This window comes from Synchiropus splendidus, chromosome 6 (assembly GCF_027744825.2).
Source record: "Synchiropus splendidus isolate RoL2022-P1 chromosome 6, RoL_Sspl_1.0, whole genome shotgun sequence".
In the NCBI taxonomy this organism is placed as follows: domain Eukaryota; kingdom Metazoa; phylum Chordata; class Actinopteri; order Syngnathiformes; family Callionymidae; genus Synchiropus; species Synchiropus splendidus.
The window spans coordinates 15838800-15858976 of NC_071339.1; the positions used below are offsets into that span (position 1 = coordinate 15838800).

Below are 20177 nucleotides of genomic sequence, written 5' to 3' on the forward strand. Positions count from 1 at the left end.
ACTGCGCAGAGGGAAACGCCTGTCGTTTAAACATCTCATTTAAATACAACGACAACTACGGTTTGTGTTTAAAAAACACTAAAGCTTCATTGTATCCCAAAAATGCGTATATACTTACCTTTCAGAAATACGTGTTGTTTTGCCAAAAATTATGGCGTATGAATTAGATGACAATATCAAGTGAGAAAGACAAAAAGAGTGGCGATGCAAAACGACACCGCAGCGCTGACGGGGGGTTGCAATCTTGAGCCAATAGACTCTTTGTCCTGGTGCAAGCCCGCCCTGCACAGCTAGTTACCTTAGCAACCATATACAGACGTTAGCATCCGAACAACTACGTTTGTATTCTTTAATATTGCAATTCAATACAGTATTCAATACAGAATTTTTATTTTTTTTGCAATGGCTCTTTCGAACAAGAAGTTTGCAACAGTTGGGCGAAAGGTAATACTTTTTTTTTATTTGCCGTCGTATTACCACTAAACTAAGTTTGCTTTTTTCTTTTTTTTTCTCCTCACAAATACATATAGAAGGCACCAGAGACAAAAACACAGAAGGCTGTATCTCTTAAAAAGGTGAGTCTGGAGTCAGCACATGTTAACTAACATTCTGATTCGTGTAATAAGGAATGTGCTGTTAAAACAAAATGGAATGTTTTCATCCAGGATGAGGATGACAGTGCAGAAAGGACGGACGGATGGAAGATTACAAAGTTGACGGATCCACTCGAGATCAAGGAGAAGGCGAGTGTAACTGACCTGATTTTAATACCAGTCAGGGGGGACCATTTTTGGCCCTTGATCTGGCCCCTAACAAATACACAACATCAAGAAAATGCAGCATCAGCTGTTTGTCCTGTCTGTGTTTTTGACGTGGTTAAGCTCTGTGTAATTTATTCAGTTCATGGAAGGTCAGTGAAACAGCTGGCCGCCCTGAGAAACGTCTGGGGACCTCAGACTTAAACCATTGATCTCTGACCATTTTTCACCTCTCCCAGAGCAAAGCTGAACTGATGTGTTTCGTTTCTGTCCTCTCGATGGGAAACAGGAACAGAAGGAGGAGATAACACGGATCTTGACGACAAAAAACCCCCATGCACCCGACAATATTGTCCACTACAGCTTCAAGGTACAAATGTTTCACATCTGCTCTGTTTAATCGAAACATGTTGACAAAACTTAAGGGAAACGCTTCACTTCAGCTCTCATTAACAATGCATTATCAGTGCATTCATAAGACGTCTTTATAACGCTTTATAACCAATGTTTTGAATGTTGTGCTGATGTATGGTATCTAGTAATGCCGAGGTCTGTAATGTGATATAAATTGTTGATTTGACTTGATCTGGATGTCATGACACACAAACTGCAGCCCTTAACATAACAACATTGTATCATGATATTACAGTGAAATTGGGCACTTTGCAATACTTGAGAAACCTCACTATTAGTTGTCATATATGATTATAAATATTCATAACAACGTCGGTTAAGTTAAATGCACAATGATGTCTTATGAAAATACGAACAAATGCTTCATGGATTAGATTAGACTGCCTTTATGAGACCTTTATATGAAATGTAACCATCTCAAAATTGTAGTTAGCTATAACCACAATCTTACCGATTAGATTTAACATAATCAGAGTTTATGCACTTGTACAGTTTATTGGCCCCTTAAAAAATTAAAATGGCCTTGCAACACAGAACAGAAGTGTTTGGGTGAGTGCAGGTAAGCTGTCTGTCTCTGCTCAGGTCTCTGCAGAACACGTGTTCGAGACGGCCTGATCCGTTTATGAGGCGCTCTAGAACCCAAATATCTACCTCAACTACACATTTTATAGTAATTTAAACAGCACCAACATTAGCATGTGAATAGAATGGTTAACTGCTGATGGATGGATGTGTGTAGAATGGCCAACAAAGATTACAGTGTTTCAGGTTTCTCGCTGTTTTGTATGTTATGTCAACAACCCATTCACTTCAACGATGTTGATACATCACTGGTGTTTGTGTGAATTGCATTGTGCTGGTTCTGTAAATAAACACAGCCAGATTTGTTGTTATTTATTCTACACAACCTCTCGTTCCTCAGGAAGGAGCCTTCAAGCCTGTTACTGTGGATCACATGGCCCTGCACTTTGTCATGGAAGGCAATTTGGTGGACAAGAACTGGGAGAGTGAAGCTCAGAGACGGACGTTTCTACCTGCAGGTTGTTATTATTGACTCTGCTTCGTGTGATCGAGGAGTTATTGATTCTCTGCAGTTCAGCCATTACGCCACAGGATGTCGCTACAGCAGCTACAATTGCTGCGTTGGTGCTTTATTACTGTTGATGTCTCCAGAGAGTGAGTCAACTGATGAAGAGGACGATGAAGAGAAAGCCAAAACACCAGTAAGACAATTTTACAAAACAAAAGAGTATTTTAAATATAAATCTGTGTATGAGGTTGATTCAGACTGATAATGTTTCAGCTGCTTCTAACCTTTACGTACAAATTCAATTTATAAAGAAGTAAAACCTGATTATTTTCTTCTGCAAAATAATTAAATTATATTGTCTCTGCTGATTATACCTCTGAAATATTAAATCCATTTGTTTATACAGCCCATTTTCTTAACCTAAGTTTAAGAGTCTGAGTTGCCACGTTGCTCGCTCTGAATAGTGTACGCACATGAAACCAGCGTGCAGGGCCTTCACTTCCAGGAAGTGTGCTCATCCAAACCACAGCTCAATTGCTGCTCCTTGTTGCGCTCAATGAGGCCGGCAAACAGTTTTCAAAGTAGGAAAAAGAAGAAACAGCTTGATCAATGAGATCGCAGGTGGTAAATCCACCCTGAATACACCAACCTGCATCTTCATTGCGGTCAAAAGTACCAAACGCAGCACACACCAATCTGCCCACTGAGGGATGTTCACCATTGTGCTGACTTGAAAAATCCTGCTTTTTACCTCGAGGTGTATTAGTATCTGCACAGCTCTGGCAAATCTGTCCCGACGAGTCAGCGCTGAAGTTAGTCATCTAATGAGAGGAACATCTGCTTCTCCGCATTGATTTCACGCATCATCATATCATCTCTTGCTCAACACGAATAAGTCCATGTTTTCCAGGCGACTCCTGAGGATGGTGATGAGGCAGAGGAAGGAGGAGAAGAGGAGCGACCGGACAGTGTGGACTCGAAATCGGTCAAAGGGCCTAAACTCAAAATAACTCTCATTGAAAGAGCTACTCAAGTCCAGCATTACCCTCTGAGAGTCAGTGGCAATATCTTTGTGGCTCATTTCCCCCAGTGAGACAGTGGCAACAGCAATGTTCTTGTCTGCTCAGGACAAGAGCTGCCAGAAAGAGCCTCCTCTCTTCTGCAACTTCTCTGCGACAGCCAATCAGGTGCTTACATCGTTGCAAATCCACTTTGGACTGAAAAGTGGGCGGGTTTCATATTCGCGTCTCCTGCAGTGGGAGATTCACGATGCCTATACAGAGGAGCTGCAGAAGCTGGAGAAAAACAAACACCGAGCAGTTTCAGGGGCCAAAGACGGTGACAGCACAGCGAAAAAGGTGAGGAGAAGTGTACTGAGATACACAGAGCACAGATGCTAAAATGGAGTTGGAGACTTTCGCTGCACGTTTCACTGGACAATCCTCACCTTCTTTCTGTTTTCCACACCACTAAGCACAGCAGTCTTGTCCTTTTAGGGAAATGACATCAGCAGAGTGGCCAGGGTCGCTAAGATCATCGAGCGCATGCTTCATCAGAACATGTTTGATGACATCGCTCAAGGTTTCAGCATCATCATCAGTCCATTTCCCACGGGAACTTTACTCAACAATGTTTGTGTGTTTTAGATTTCAAATACTTTGAGGATGCCTCGGACGAGTTCAGGGGTCAGGAGGGAACTCTGCTCCCCTTGTGGAAGTTCCATTACAGTAAAGCGAAACGACTGTCTGTCACCGCCCTCTGCTGGTGGGTCGCTTTATTCACACGTCCAGAAACGGAGAAACAGAAACTTATTTTCAGCCAAACAAAAAAAATATTGTTGTGTTTATTATTGACAGGAATAAGAAATATCAAGACCTCTTCGGGGTAGGGATGGGACCAGGTGCGACAATTCTACACATTTAGTTAGTGGCAAAAAGATACATTAAAATGTTTGTATTTTTTTTAAGTAGATGACTTAAGTAAACAGCAGAATGGCATGATGGTCTTCTACACCCTGAAGAACTCAACCTTCCCCGAGTATATCTACCCAACCCGTTCAAGTGTCCTGTGCCTGGACATCCACGCGCAGCAGTCTCACCTGGTGGTGGTGGGTCTGTACGACGGCTGCGTGGCCGTCTATAACCTGAGGAAGAAGGGACTGGAGCCAGTGTATGAGAGCACTGCTGAGACAGGCAAGCACACGGATCCAGTGTGGCAGGTGAGAGGAGCCAGCGTAGATCAGGCAGATATGAGTTCAGAAGTACAGTCCATCGTGGAGATTCAGTGCAGCCACATGGTCTTCCTAATCTCTTTTGTGGTGGATTCAGGTCCGCTGGCAGGATGACGACATGGCGCACAACCCGAACTTCTGTTCCTTATCAGCTGATGGCAGAGTCGTGTCCTGGACCCTCGTGAAAGTAGGTGGAAATGCTGCATATTTGCGCTCACTGATTCTAACTGTGTCGTCGTGCTTCCCAGAACGAGCTGGTCCACAGGGACATTATTCTTCTGTCAGTCAACGGCGCTTTTGCGAAAGGGCCAGAGGAAGCTCAGCAGCTCAGCCATGGTGGTTTGGAGAGCACCTTCATCTTGTGATATGACCTGATCTGAGTGACTTATGTCTTTCTTTAGTTTGCGGTACATCGTTTGACTTTCATAAACAAACTCAGTATCTCTACCTTGTTGGGACTGAGGAGGGAAAGATACACAAGGTAATTATGAATCATCTGTTGACTTCTTTGTCCACTTCCATGAACCTCATTCTTCATCTCCAACATGCTTAGTCTAATGCTGTGTATCTTTTCCACAAACATCTTCCTCCACATGTCCCTCTGATCATTTCTGCTCTTTCTTCCAATGACCACCTCCATCATGGTCTCAGTCACTGCCATTCATCAGGTCATTGGCCATGACTGCACTCTCTTCTTCTCCTTCTTCATCTGCATTTCAAATGCCCAATATAGACTGTTATTTGGAATTTGCTTTTTGCCCGTGGAACTATAGTGCATGGATTTTACAATTATAATAGTCATAGTTTTGTATGAAGAGCCTTTAAGCATTACCGTTGTAGTATTGTTCATGAGGGTTTGCAGGGATTCTCAAGCAAATGAATTCAGAGGAGGAGATGTAAATTTGAAGATTTTCCTTTTAAGCTGGGTTTACAGACAGCACATTTGAAGTGGAAGTAGAAAAAAATATGATGCAGCTGTTGACATGATCCTCTTCCTTCCTTCGTAATGGATCTGGTAGCTTCACAGAAAGGCCTAACAAATGCATGGCTGCACACATTTGACTGTGAATCCTGTCACTGTGGTCCTCCAGTGCTCCAAGATGTATTCAAGCCAGTTCCTGGAGACGTATAACGCCCACAGTATGCCGGTTGAAGCAGTGAAGTGGAACTACTTCCACCTAAAGATTTTCATCTCCTGCAGTTCGGACTGGACTGTCAAGATCTGGGACCACAGTATCACGTAAGACATGGAGAGCTGACTCAGTTGTGTGTTGTGCACGATAACAACATGGTTCCAAGGAGTGGAGCTGGAGTTAAAGTCGATTAAAGCTGGAGACACAGCAGGGATGGCTGTGCTTTATATGTAAATGTTTTATTCTTTTTCCAGCGTAGGAAGAAGAAGCAAATAATCGCAAGTACAAATGACGTCTGTCAACGCGGGCCAATTAATTCACTGTGTTTATGTTTGCTGCCTTGTTATTGTCCTGATGGGCTCACATCGCCTCCCACTTGTTGTCAGCACATCTTGACTGAGTAATGATCATAATCTTCTGTCGACGACTGAAGTTTTTAGAATAAATCTTCCACTCCACACATGTGGAAATCGCAGGCTTTATTTAAGTGTTCCACATTTGTTTTTTGTTTTTTTGTTCTTTTTGCGAGTATGTTTGTTGTTTCTTCAGCAGCACTTTTTTTTACATTTTACACAGCTAGATTATGTACTCAGTACATATTTTATTCCTTTCCTCAGTGCATAAGTCGTGCACTTTATATGGGTGTGTTACTTCTTCCGGGCATTTTTAGTTGTGTTTCTTGGACGCAGTTGTCCGGTACATTCTTCATTTTTATTGGATGATCATTCACTTCAAAGATTTAATAATCCCAAAAGGCTTTGGGATATATTGAACTGGTCTGGAACCGTATCCAATCTGATAAATCTTTGTGTAGGAAAAGGCAGGACACAATCCAAATAACTGCATACAGAATGGTGCATTCTGACAACTTCCTGGATAAATATTTGACCAGCTTGTTTTTCCAGATCTCCAATGTTCACCTATGACCTCGGCACAGCTGTGTCAGATGTTGCCTGGGCTCCATACTCGTCCACTGTCTTTGCTGCCATCACAGTAGATGGAAAGGTAAGTAGGCCGCTCCTCTGCAGACTTTTCTTCTGCTTCAAAGCACTACATTGTTCCAAGCATTGAAAACCAGGAGTGATTTTAAGATAACTGATACTGAAGTGGTGGAAGTAGCAGCCGTGTCAGCAAATAGTGAGTAGTTGAGGAAGAAGAGCGGGTTCAATGGACTTCTTTTCATTTGAACCACGTTGTTGTTAGGTGACTGTTGTGAGAGGATTGTATCAGAGACAGATGATAGTGCTGAACGCTAATGTAAAACTCCCTTTTAGGGCCAGTAGCACAAAGCGTATGACAAAGTAACCTCAGAAGCTCACTGCCACCTGGAGCACATGCACCAGTGGGGCATATCTCCTCTGATACTGACGCTGAAGAACTTTTTGTATGTATTTAGGAAAGATTAGATAAGGCTGCCTTTGTTCTTCCCACAAAAGGGAAATTTTAGTGTTTAGTTTTGATATATAATTATTCCATACTGCATATTTTCACATTGTTCCAGATGTGTGTCGGTGACACTTAAAATAACATATTTCCAACATGGATTATTAGAAATCCTTTTTTTTAAATTTTACTATATTAAAAGTACATATTGGTCTTGAGATATAATACCAAACTCATGCACCAGTCATGAAGACTTTGTAGTTGCAGAGAAGACACAGAAATATCCACCATTTAAACTACTGTGGTACAAAAAAAGGAATGTCAGCAGGAGATGTTTTCATTCCATTAAAAAAAAACAATTTTCAAAATTTGGGATCTAAAACAACTGGGTGAAGATGCAGCGAACGGACTTGTGCTGGACAAACCTGTTCGTATTGATGATGTCAAAAGCAATTTTGGGCAACATGTTTCTTATGTCCCCTATTATTTTTGGAGATTCCTTCAAGCAGACCCATCTGCCTTCTGAGCAGCCCAGACGGTTGTGTCTGGCACTTGTGATGACAGAGAGAGAATGAAACTGACACCTACAAAGACAACTGCTGTGCAGAGGTGTTTGTGTGTGTGCGCGCGCGCAAACTTTTATAGCTGTACTTGTGGGGACCAATTCTTGGAAATGCACCTCCGTATGGGGACTTCAGCTACTTGGGGCTATGTGTGGGGACACATAGGATTAAAACATCAAAAATACCTGGGTCAGTAGAGTTATGTTTCAGTTTGGTTGAGTCCTGGTCAATGTTAGCCATGTGTTTTGGTTGGTTAGGTTTAGGGAGAGAGTGTGGGGAAAGCATGAAAGTCACTGAAATGTCTCCACACAACATGAAAATATAACATGTGCATGAGTATGGTGTGCGTATGTGTGTGTTGTATGTTTATCCAGACTTGAGAGTACCAAGTCTCCCCCGTCTTGTGAGGACCTCACAAGGTTTAGTGGGTTAAGACCTCAGTTAAAGTGGTTTATTATAATTTGGTGCAAGTTTGGTTCAGGGTACGTTAGCCAGTGAGAGGCTGGGTGTGTGTGTGTTCTTGAGAACCTGTATGAGTTTTAATCAACAGAGTGAGGACGTTTTTGCTAAATGAGGATTGTGGCCGGTCCTCACTTTGTCAAGCCTCATTTTGAATGTTGAAACTACAAAATAGCTGGGTTATTATGATTGGGTTTTAGTTGGGTTAAGCGTAATGGTTACGTTTTGCCACTTCTTTTAGATGGTTGGGTTTAGCGGGAGAGGCTGGGGAAAGGGTTATATTAATGTAAGTCTGAGTTGGTCCTCATAAGATAGGAAGACTTCATTATGATTAGGTTTCAGTTTGGTTCAGAGTTCTGGTTAAGGTCAGCCATTTGTTTTGGATGGTTGGGTTTAGGGGGAGAGGCTGTGGAAAGTACAATGGCAATGAGCGGCCCCCACAAAGATGGAGACACACACGAGTGTGTGTGTTCATTTCATCCAGAAAAGGTCCTGGTCCTTTCTCCCAATGACAACCTCACCTCAGTGTTGTCATCTCTGACTCTTCTGACTCTGACTCCAACATGGATCCAGGCAGTAACCTCCATCTCTTTGGCTCTCGCTGCTGCTCTTCTCTCACCCAGACTGTCCCGTTGAGAACAATTCCACCCAAACGTCTGCACAAAATGAGGCTGCGCGGATTAAACTGTGTGTGTCAGAGGTTTGAGCTGCAGTGATTTATGTGCTGAAGGAGCAATGATGGGATAAAGAATGAATTTGGCTCCAAGTCTCTGGAAATGGATGGCAGCCCTTTTTTCTGCAGCTGTTAAACACCCATTAAAAACTCATTAGCGTGCAGATCCCCAACCCTTCCCTCTCATCGCGGTGGTTCTCAGGAAGTGCTTATTAAACGCAAGCCCCAATTTAACGTTTCGCCCTCTGCCAGTGAATTGTTTTTCGCAGGTAGTTGGAAACTCATTAACTTTTTTATGACTAATCTTCACACATCAGCCTGCTGGAGGTTCCAAACTGCTCATTACATGTTCCCAAAACCCATGACATTTCAGCTAAACTCTTTAGGAACTGCATGGTCTTCTTATATCCTGCAACATTTTAAGTGTCATGCCTCATCACAGACTGTTTTTCTGTCACTTGGTGCGTAAGTATGGATCATTATTTATGATCAGGACGATGGGCAGAGATGAAGGCTGAGTGCAGACGTCTGGGTCTGAATAAGGGGAAGCAGTGTAGCTGCCACTGCCATGATGTGCGGTTCAAATACACGAGCTGTGACACCAGGACAGGAAGCCGTGTTTAAGGTGAAGATACTGAGAAGGAGAGGAGGAAGGCAGTCATTGAGGTTACAGAGTGTGAGGGCGGAGTCTGTCTGGGCGGTGGTGCCTGAAGATTCTCTGTATACCAGGCTCCTCTGGGAGGATTCAGTGATGCATCCATCAGCTGCGTTCGTGCCCTCAGTCACTATCCGCTTCAACACTTCACTCCCACTGGGTGTGGCTCCTGAACGCTGAATCTTTAGATTGATATTTTACATTTTATCCTAAGGAAATTGAGCACCTGGCGAGGTCTGTGCATTCTATTTCTAATGCATTTCACTCTTCCTCCTTCCAAGGTTCATGTCTTCGACCTCAACGTCAATAAATACGAGCCAATCTGCCAGCAACAAGTGGTGGCCAAAAGGACCAAGCTGACCCGCGTCGAGTTCAATCCCATAGAGCCCATCCTCATCGTCGGAGATGACCGAGGCTTCGTGACCAGCCTCAAACTGTCTCCGAATCTACGCAAGGCCACAAAGGTGACACTTATCTTTGTTATGCTCAAGCAGATTCTCCTCAAAATATGTTCCTTTAAAACTTCATTTAACTTGAGTTTCATGATGAATCTTGTTGATGTAACTGCTCCATCAGCTCTTCATGGTTGTTGTTGTTGTGTGTCCAGGGAGAAAAGGGCCAAGAGTTGCCCAAAGGCCCGGAGGCAGAGGTGGCCAAGCTGGAGAAGTTGCTCAGCTCCCTGAGGGATCACGCCAGCAAAGCCACTGAATGGTAGTGTTTTCCTGTCACTACTCCTCAACAGCTGAAGTTCGGCCTCAAACACTGTGTCGGGCGACGGCAAACAATTTGTTGACGTTCATTATTCATGGCCCTCTGACTTTTAATACATAATTCACCAGCACAGCATCTTGTTTTATTCAAGCTCGACACACTTATGACAGGGTCGAGCGATAGTGGTGAATATTTAGAGTCCGGACTAGAAAAGAAACTGGCCTGATAAATCTAAAAATCAATGGAACAAGCCCAGACCACTCTTCCTGGCTGACGCTCAGACAGTCCTGGGCAGACATCCATCCCTGAGCCATTTCATTTCCCACCTCTGCCGTGATTCATGCTGTTATTTCCTGCTTCTGCCCTTCTCTCATCCGTCATAATGATCTTGTCCTTCACTCAATGCACTCTGGCGCTGGAGAGGAATCAAATGTTCTCAGGCCAGACTTGTTGTTTTTATTTCCGCTTGTGCCGTTGACATTTTTGTGGAGACACCGTCTCCTCCACACGGCTCTCGACGCCAGAGAGCCGTGTGGAGGAGACGGCCAGCTGAGGACAAGTGTTTGCTGTTTCAAATGGTGCCACAAGTGGGATGGCCAAGGTCTGGTCTTCCATGACTGCGTCTCCAGAAGGCATCATGCATGAGTCCAGTGCCGTGCTCGAGGGAGCAGCAAATAAAAACACTTTTTTTAACTTTATTGTAAAACCCAATAAAACAAATTGTAAACCAAGGATTCGTACCTGGCTCCACATAGATTCGAATTGCATTCAGCCTCCCTCTACTATCCAAGATGGAGCTGCTCAGTAACATCCCTCTGAGGTTGTGGGGAAAGTGTGGCCCGTGGGCCATATGCGGCCCGATGCCTGTGTTTTCGTGGCCCGTTGACGTCAGACTAAAACTATAAGTAATATGTCTTAATTTGTCTGCCTTTTTTTGTTCTTTCTCTTTCGGTCACCACCACCTCAGCAGATTTTGTGTTTTTCTTGTTCCTAAAAATACAGTGAAGGAATACTGAAAATATGTTTTTATCTTGAACGTCTGGTCCATAGTTGATTTATATTCAAATGTAGTGCATATAAAATAATTTTTTTCAAGAGCTATCATGGCATATTGACACTTCTTAATATTCTTACTTACATTTAATCTTCTTGTGTTCTTTTTGTTCTTGTTACTTAAGTGTATATGTTGTTTACGTCTCCATCATGTTTTGCAGTCATCGCTGTCTTTCATTTGATGGTGGCCCCTCACAACCGTGACAGTTTCTAATGTGGCCCTTTAGGACATTTAATTGCCCACCTCTGTTGTCGACGCTGCATTAGCACCATCAGTGTGATCGAGGGTCGTCCTGGGGTGTGGAGCTGGGAAGATGAGTTGGATGTCAGGGATTTCATCTGGATCCAGCTGCACTTTCTTCTGCTGCGTCTGTGAGCGGAGGTCTCTATGTGATGCAGGCTAGCAATTTAGATCCATTTGTTTCCTGAGAGAAGGTGTGCTTGTTATGTGTATTTATGAGGAAGCAATGCTCTTTTACATGTATAAATATTTAGAGAACCAGCCTCGATGAGATGAGGATAGTGGCTCCAGAGGCCTATGAAAGGCAGGAAGTCACAAATTATTCAGACATTTTGACATTTGAAGAAAACGAGTGGGGTTCTACTCCTCATAAAATTGTAAATGTACCGCTTGTATCTACGTATTACACTGATGGGTTTGGTCTTTTCAGACAAAAAAAAGGGGAGTAGCTTTGGAACTGTGGGGAACTCAGAGTAGAAAAACAGTTTCAAGACTACAATGTGGTATTTTTCAAAGGTGCTTTGTCCTCATTCTTCACAAACAGAAGTACATTTTTTTCCTTTAGTAAATTTGGTGAATATGACTTGCAACTGGTTCTGCTGCTGGTTGGACTTTTCAACGACAAATAAATATCTTTGCGATGATCACACAGTTTCATGTCATTTCACAAGTAGATTAAATATGGTTATTGATCGCAAATGAAGTCAAGAGTCCCCATTTGTTTGGGGAAAGGTGGGCCCCCAGATCAGGCTTTAACTGCTCATCTTCACAGCCAAGGTTCTGCAGCACGTGTTTCTCTCACCACTGAACGACAGTAAAGGCTCATGTCGCCCTGCAGATGAACAATGAGTGCGTTCTTCATGTGATTCCAGACTGAGCAGAGGCCGGCAGATGTGTGAGGGCCGCGATGAAGAGGAGACAAATCTCAGCGTAAGCCTCTACAGCTCTTATGTAACTTCGGTCTTCAGCACCACGCCTGACAGAGCGCGCCTGTGTGTGAGTGACAGTGGCACGCACACACGCACGGGTGACTCAGGCTCAAGTGTCAGCTGCTCTTTCTTCCTTCAGTCAAACAAAACGACGAAATGAGAAGATATATTTAGAAAAATCCAACAATAGATTCTGCATCGGCGCAGAAGCTGTCGTCAGTCAGTGGACGCTCTGGATCGACGTGACTGTAAACTGCAACTGTTAATATGTAAATGAGGAGTAAATGAATCATGAAATGAAATGAGATAATAAATAATGAGATGAGCTTTTCTGCCACGCCCCCTCTACCTCAGAACCAGAAGATTTTACATTCCATTTCAACTGTCATTGAGGGTTCCAATGAGGAAATATGAAAAATCCACTTCCATAGATTGTCATTCATCCTGGTCGAGCACAATTATAATAAATATTAATAGTAAAATTTGCACCTTAGTGTGGAAAGCTAGGAGTGAAAAAATTGGAACTAAATGTGTAAATGAAGAAGGAAAAATGAAAGAATGCAGACACCCAATTTGTCAATAAATATGGACAAATAAATGTGGTGAAATATAAATCTGAATAAATATATCCACTTTTATTTCCACTTATTTTATGTATTTATTTCATTCAGGCCAAAAAAATAAATCCCCATGCACACTCTTGAATTACGATGAGAAAAACAAACTCACAATTACAAAACATCAACACAAACAGGAAGCGAGGAGAGGACATTGTTGCTGGTCAGACTGCTAATCTTGTCTGAGCCAACCACAGGCTACAAGACAAATTCTGTCTGATGTCATGTAAAACCGTGTCGTGCAATTGAACTCACTCCCTTCGTTTTTTTAAATGTGACTCGGCTTTTGTGGGAGCAATATTGGTTTTGCGGTTGTCGTCGAGCTCCAGATCGGCTCCCAACTCGTGCCCCTTCACACCCATGGCGAGAATTCATATGAGAAACTTTGATTTTCCGTGAGGCCAGGGTTTGAGTCTGGATTAAACCATCTTCAGCAGCATAGCAAGTTAGAAATAGAGCTTCTGAGGATTGCTGCACGTCAGGGTGGATATTGGACATTAGTCAGGGATAAAAAAAAAAAAGAGTTCTAGACGGATGACACTGCACTGCTGCAGCTACTTTTATTAATGTTTGCCTGCGCATGCTATTTTTAGAGAGCTGAAGCAGGTAGGACAGGGTATTTCTGCAGGAGGTTGAGAGGGTTTGAACGTGGGAGATCACTTTCAGACGTTCTCCACTCTCTCTCTGATTATCGCTGCGAGTCAGTCCTCGCTGGTGGAAGAGTCTCAGCTACATCTGACCAGGCGCTGTGGACGTCAACAGCTACTGCGCTCGCTCAGCTGCTGGGTTTCTGCTTGGGCCAGAACCAGCATCCTCTCTGGACTTGAGGGAACCCTGCAGGCCCGGTAGATCACGAAACACAGGAAGAACAGAAGGACGGCGACCACCGCGTTGCAGACGATGGCCACCAACGCAGCGGTGGACAGCTCTGTCATGCTCCCGGCAGATTCCATCCCGAGCTTTCAGGGCTTTTTTCCACTGCGTCGCTCGAGTCCCGTGAGCTGCCTCAGCTCAACTGTGAGCTTGAATTGACTCGGCGAGTGGCGGCAGAGGCATAGATCTTGTGGGGACGCCAAGCTCTTGGCGGAAAGCATTTTGCAGCTTTAGATCCAACAGTGTCAGTCAGCTTTCGTCTTTGGAGGATCCAAGCTATCGTCCTGCCGTCCCTTGGTTGGCAAAGGTCTCCTGAGGAAAGAGGAAGCTCACACTTGATTTGTTGTGTCAAAACACTGCTTTAGACGCCCGGCAGGGTCTGCGGAAGAGAACACAGAATAATTAGGCATCTGAAGTGGTGTCTGGAGCAGCCGTGTCTCAGCCAGAGGGGAAGCATGACACCACGACAGGGCATCAATTGAAGAGGCGCGTACGACGCCGCACGTTTGTCTGTCAGCCGGTGAGGAGCTCTGAAAGTCCAGTCTGAGTCCAACAGCTCAGTCAGCACTGGTCGTGGTGAGCGATCGCACAGTCAATTCAGTCAGCACAGCAGAGCCCTCCATCTCTCAGCTCCACCACTGCAACCGCAACAAGATATTATTTGCTGCTAATCGCCTTCTCTCACTCTTTCGGGGAGAAGAGTCCCGCCAAGACTCGGCCTCAAGACTCCAGATGAAAGAAGCAATTTGTCCTGTTGTGTCTGTACTTTTAACCAGTTCCCAAATGTAAACAGACAGCAGGAAGTCTAGTTCTGAAAAGGGGGTGTTTGTTTGTTTGTTTTATGTAATTTGTATTTTACGGAAGATCATTCCCAGCAAGTCAAAAAGAAAAAGTCACTGTTTAAGTGAGTCCTCAATGCTGTTCCTCATCTTATCAGTGACTTTTTTTCTCTCCCAGTGATTTTAGTTTTTACCTGGCAAGAATGAATGGGCTTCCATAGTATTTTAAATCGTTGTAGTGGTTGTGTTCAAGTGTTGTTGTGTCAGAAACCCCGGTTGTGTTGCTGAGGGTTGGAACTGTTAATGCTGAAAGCTGCTTGTGTAGCAGAGGGGCTTCCATGGGCGCAGAGTTTTGATCTTGGCAGTGATTTTATGTCATACAAGCTTGTGTGAGGTGGGTCAGACACAAATTTGTTACGATCGCAAAACACACAACCTTCCATCTGTCTGGATGTCAGATCCTAGAGGACCATCGTGGTGAATAAGAGCTGAGCCAAAAGACGAAATTCTCTATTGACTTGTCAATCTAGGTCCCGACTCTCACCTGGGTAGTGACCAAATGAACAAGAACACACACAACTGCAGGGTGTCTTGTCTGTCTATAAAGGAGGAGCTCAGTCGAAGAGACTCAAAGCTTCTCCACAAGGAGTGGAGCCAGTTGAGAAGGCCTTGGCATCTTTTGGGAGGAGCTTTCTGAAGAGAAGAAAGTCTTGGTCTCTTTGCTCTGGCTGCTGCCCCCACGCCCCAACCACAGCTAACCTTGTTGGAAGATGGACAGGCTCCCATTCAAAAATGTTGTTTTGAAAAATGTCATCTGCCCAAACTTCCGTCCCTCATCACCCAGAGTGCTGGTCAGAGTATCCTGCCATTTGGATTGAATAGCACTTTCTCTCAAAGTAAACTCAGTTCTGCAAAACAGCACACTCATCCGGCGTCCTGTGTCTCTGGGAGTTTGGCAATGTACACAGCCAGGAGCAACAGTGAAGTGCAGCCGCAGGTTGAAACGGCGAGATGTGACCTGATTCCACAGCAGCAACCTGCTGGTGATGGCAACGATTAGTTCTCACGCTCGGTCGTCTCTTTCCCAGCTCCAGTTGATCTATTAGGCACTTTCTGGTGTGGGAAAATAGATGTAAGGAGTCACATTACATGGTGTGACAAATGTGAGGACCGTTTGTTATTTCATTTTAGATGATTTACATTTTGTTGAAAGGTTCTCGAGTTGAATCACAGATCTTCTGAAGTGGAGATTATGATAAGCTTGTGATAAGTGTCTGTGATTTTATTTTATTTTCCGAGGGCCAAGAAATACTAAGAAGAATTTTAAAAGAATAAAAGAGAGTGGCGGGCTGTCATGGCCAGCAAACAACATAACCAGAAATCATGAGCATATTTAGGACTTTGAATGTATTTTTCCCAAAAATCCGTCTGGTTGGGGTCTTTCTGATACGGTACTGAGACTGTGCAAAAATCATTTAATTGAAATGTCAGTATGTAATGAAACCAATATTTTTTTAAATTGCGGGAGGAAACCAGAGTTCTTGGAGAAAACCCAATCAGACGTACAAACGCAAACGCTCCTGGTCTGATCCTGACCACAAAACAAAACTTCCTAAATCCAGAAGCATCTGATGTTCTAGTATTTCAACAGGTGTTTTTCGACAGACTGCCGTCATATTGTCATAGTTTTGGGACCATGTCCTAATCTGAAACGGTTTGAGACTCTCCGCTCCTGAAGCCCTTGAGCAAGGACCCTCACACAGACCTGCTGAAGCACTTTACAATTCCTCTGTTGACTCAGCTCCCACACATCAGCACGTCCACTCCATCACGCCTGTGTTGCTCTTCAACCATTCGTCAGTTCATGCTGGTCATGTAACTGCAGTTATATGTGCTCTCAGTGTGTGGCGGCAGGTTCAAGTCCCCGCAGCTTTGGTGCAGTGAGTCTTGATCAGAAAGACTCTTGTGATCATTCACAGTTCAATGATTAAAGCTTGCTAACTTTGCATCAACAACTCCATCCTTCTGATCCCTCGCATGCAAATCCCAAACACAAGACTTACCAGACATCAATTCCCCACCGGCTATTTACTTTCTACTGCCGCAACTTGCTCCTGCTGGCGCCTCATCGCCGTCCACTCCCTCGACTTTGCTACACACAACTGAAGACGGGCGAGAGTCTGACAGCTAGCAGCATCGAGCGAGTGAGGGAGGGAGGGAGGGGGAGAGTGGAGGGGGGAGGAGCCCTGTTGGGATGTCAGGAGTGATATGAAGCTGGTTTGGATGTAATTACCTTCTGCTGCAGACTGAAGTGAGCGGGGGGGAGTGAGGGAGAGCTTCCTGTCAGCCCATAAACAATGGCTAACGCCTCACGTCTGGACTGCTCGTGGAGAGATGTGCGAAGGGAATGGACCTCCAAAGGCTCGCAGCAGAAGTCTGCATCCCAAAATAGTTCACTAGGAGATCAGGAAAGTCCTTATCGATTCAGGTGGGGCCCTCAGGAAGGAGGATCCACCGAGCCCTAGGGACAACAAATACCCATTACACCTCTCTGTGACTCACCCCAGATGGGAGTCAAACCCACAAACCCTGGCTTAGGAGGCCAGTGCCTTATTCATTAGGCCACCAGGGCTTGAACAAGTAAGGGACCGATGGAATAGAGAACTGTCCTGTATTTGATCACATTGGTGAATTCAATTTGTTATGTTTGTGAGGTGTCCTGAACGCACCACGGTGCCTCAACTCTTAGTTAGCAAAGAACAGCATCCGCTGTCACTCATGTTAGTGGTCAGGCTGGAAGTGTTGCCTGGCAGTGAGAAACAAATGTGAGCTTGTGTGTTGGCCTCTGTCTGCATGTCTGTCAGCAGCATAAGAGGAAAGGTTCTGAACATGTTTCACTAAATGCATCTGTTGACAGTGGGCCAGGTGCTCTGGAGTTCCATCTGGATCCAGGAGGTTTTGAGGTTATCAGGAAACCGTACTCTCAGCCACACAGCCGATTCATATATACTGTATATATACAGTGGTACCTCGGTTTTCGAACGTCCTGGAATTCAAACAAATCGGAGTTCGAACAAAAATTTCAAGATTTTTTTTTGCTTCGGATTTCGAACGAAAATCCAGAATTCGAACGCCCCCAAAAAAAGCTGGAAAAAACATAACATACGTGGACCGCTCAGCTGACCTACGCCACGCTTTGTTATTGTGCATAGCGCAGCCTCTGTATGCAGACGTGTCCTGTTAGCTACATTTACTGACTGTTGTTTCTTCATATTGAGGTGTAAAACCTTTCCTGTCTCCGCACTGGACCGTGGTAGAGTGTCACAGGGGAGGTGCTCGCTCTCCACATCTCCGAGGCTGGAGCGCTCACTCCAGGGTTTGATGTCCTGTTGTGGGCTGGAGCTGGGACAGGGATGAGGCGAGTCTGGGACAGAGCGTGACTTGGTTTATGACTTTGTCACAGCCAAACTGCACAGAAGCGCACATTCAGAGCTGGACACGCACCGGGCACCTCTTCACTTCTGGAGAGCTGTCACTCACTCGGCCACCCCTCCCACATGCTGCGGCCACACACATAGAGGAACAGCGCACCTGCAGCAGACACTCTACATTCACTCCTACAAAAGCCTATTTTAAGGCTTGGAACGCATTCTTTCTTTTTCCATTCATTGTTATGGGAAAAATCGATTCAGATTTCGAACAATTCGCTTCTCGAACGGCCGTCTGGAACGGATTGTGGTCGAGAACCGAGGTTCCACTGTATATGTATGTAATAGTCCATGGATGTTCCCATACCTGGGGAAGGTCCTCCCACTGGGTCCCGCAGCACATTGTAGACAGCGCTTGACTCCACCATGTAAGAACTCAGCGTTCCTGGGAAGGAACACGCAGGAGCAGCGGATGGCTGTCAGTCCAAGTGGCACGCTGAGGCTTCCTGGGGAGTTCAGCTCTCACCGTGCCAGGTGTGACAGGAGCAGCTACGAAGGGAGCCACCGCAGACCCCACTCATTAGGCAGGTTGATGAACGTACTGCTGCGCCAACAACGCTCAGATCGACAAATGTTCTGCTGCTAATGCTCTGCTGCGGGTTTGAGTGGCCTACTTATCCTCACTTCACAAGTGAGTCATGGAGGGCCACCGGGCGTCTGTTGAGGCCATTAACTCCAGCAGAGCGACGTGACTCATTACCTCTGCGGGGACACGCAGGTTTGTTGTTCAGAGCGTCACGTCGCACAACAGGACACGAAAACAACATGGGCTTCATCAAACCAGGATGTTCTCCTTGATGTTGGACTCTAATCCTGCTAGCTTGATTTCTCTCTTTGGAGTGACATCAAAGCCTGCAAACCAGGAGCCAACCTTTTAAGTGAGGAGGAGATAAGTGCTGCAGATTAGCGCTGCGAGCCGGCAGATTGACTTCCTCACTTCAGGCTCACGTGAGACTCACACACGTGTTAAACGGCGCCTTTGTTCTCTCCAACCAACGCCAGCTGCAATGGAACAATGTTACGCAAACTGTTGTCATGGCATTGTGCTTTTTGTACATCTGACTTCAATGGCAAAACAACTGAATGTTGTGACTGTGGAAGATGGACTCAATAGACGGTGAAGAGTAGGGATTCTTTTCCATGGATCCTGTTGTAACGTCCAAGTTCGCTGAAGAAAATGAACTGCTGGACTTGGTGAGGGGCCTTTCTTCAAGCTGGACTGTGCATCCACCTCCTCAGTATGGAATATGGATGCCCGTAAAATGCCAGTTTGGGGTTCTTTTTTTAATATATTTTGGCTGCAGCACGGCTCCTTCAATGAAGAATGTTGTTGCTCTGGGAAATTTATGGAACAATTTTCTGTATTTTTCAAGCACTTTGGCGGGTTGTGGTTCAGAAAGAGCACCTCAAACTCGAGGGACATTTTTCTGAGAGCTGCCACACCATCGGAAAACTGATATATATGCATAAAAGTTATGTTTACAATTAGAAGTGAATGACGAATAACAAAATGAAAGCAGAAAGTCATCTGCACCTGCCTTTGATGTTTCATTTGGGCGCTGTGCACACAATGTGCTGAACTTTTGTTCCACGTCAGGCATTTCAGAAAGACAGAGGAATGGCAGACGATCAGAGTTGAAAGTGCAGTGGAGCGTTCGTCCCTCAAAAACAGAACAAATTGCGTCCAGTCATCGAAGTGGCGCTTCATTTGTGGATCAAAAGAAGTCTCCTGTCAAGCCCCAGTGGCCTAATGGATAAGGCACTGGCCTCCTAAGCCAGGGATTGTGGGTTCGAGTCCCATCTGGGGTGTGTGCTGTTAGCAGCCAGCCTTTTCTTCATAAGCACAGGAACTTGAGAAAGACTTGTCAGAACTGTACCGTTTTTCCAAGTGCACATTGCACGTGACCTCTCTGACAATTCACTTAGTAGAGGGTGGTTTTGCTTTGATGCTACAGTCTTAAATCCCCTTCCAGGGTCTTCTAACCTCACACAATCACACAGCGCATCCTTAATGGGTTCATGGTGGGCCACTTGGGTTGAGTGCCAGGGGACACCCTGGACAGGCCACCATCCATCACATAACACAGATAAATAACTTCACCGGTCTGAGTCTGGGAGCTGTGGGAGGGAACCAAAGTGCTAAGGGGAAATCCACTTCAACACAGGGAGAACATTTGAACCCAGACTT

General features: G+C 44.9%; 1 protein-coding gene and 1 non-coding gene across 4 annotated transcripts; both read left to right on the top strand.

Annotated features, from left to right (window-relative positions):
• The first annotated feature begins 309 nt into the window (after nt 1-309).
• LOC128760936 (dynein axonemal intermediate chain 1-like) lies at nt 310-12411 on the top strand. 3 transcript variants are annotated; one of them, XM_053868699.1, is made up of 21 exons: nt 310-444; nt 531-575; nt 666-743; nt 1048-1128; nt 2095-2212; nt 2346-2395; nt 3113-3256; nt 3330-3389; nt 3459-3560; nt 3699-3783; nt 3849-3966; nt 4059-4102; nt 4173-4420; nt 4530-4619; nt 4681-4768; nt 4834-4913; nt 5524-5672; nt 6471-6570; nt 9580-9762; nt 9906-10009; nt 12176-12411. In XM_053868699.1, coding segments are annotated over exons 1-21 (2010 nt in total). In that variant the 5' UTR covers nt 310-402; the 3' UTR covers nt 12177-12411. The 3 variants fall into 3 exon arrangements, 2 of the variants coding, with proteins under 2 accessions (XP_053724674.1, XP_053724673.1); XM_053868698.1 differs by lacking the exon at nt 12176-12411 and adding an exon at nt 11224-11771; XR_008414886.1 differs by lacking the exons at nt 9906-10009; nt 12176-12411 and adding an exon at nt 7444-7557 and having other exon boundaries at nt 9580-9718.
• A 7314-nt stretch (nt 12412-19725) lies between these two features.
• Nucleotides 19726-19798, top strand: trnar-ccu (transfer RNA arginine (anticodon CCU)). Its single transcript has one exon. It is a non-coding gene; the product is annotated as a tRNA-Arg (tRNA).
• Nucleotides 19799-20177: the final 379 nt, after the last annotated feature.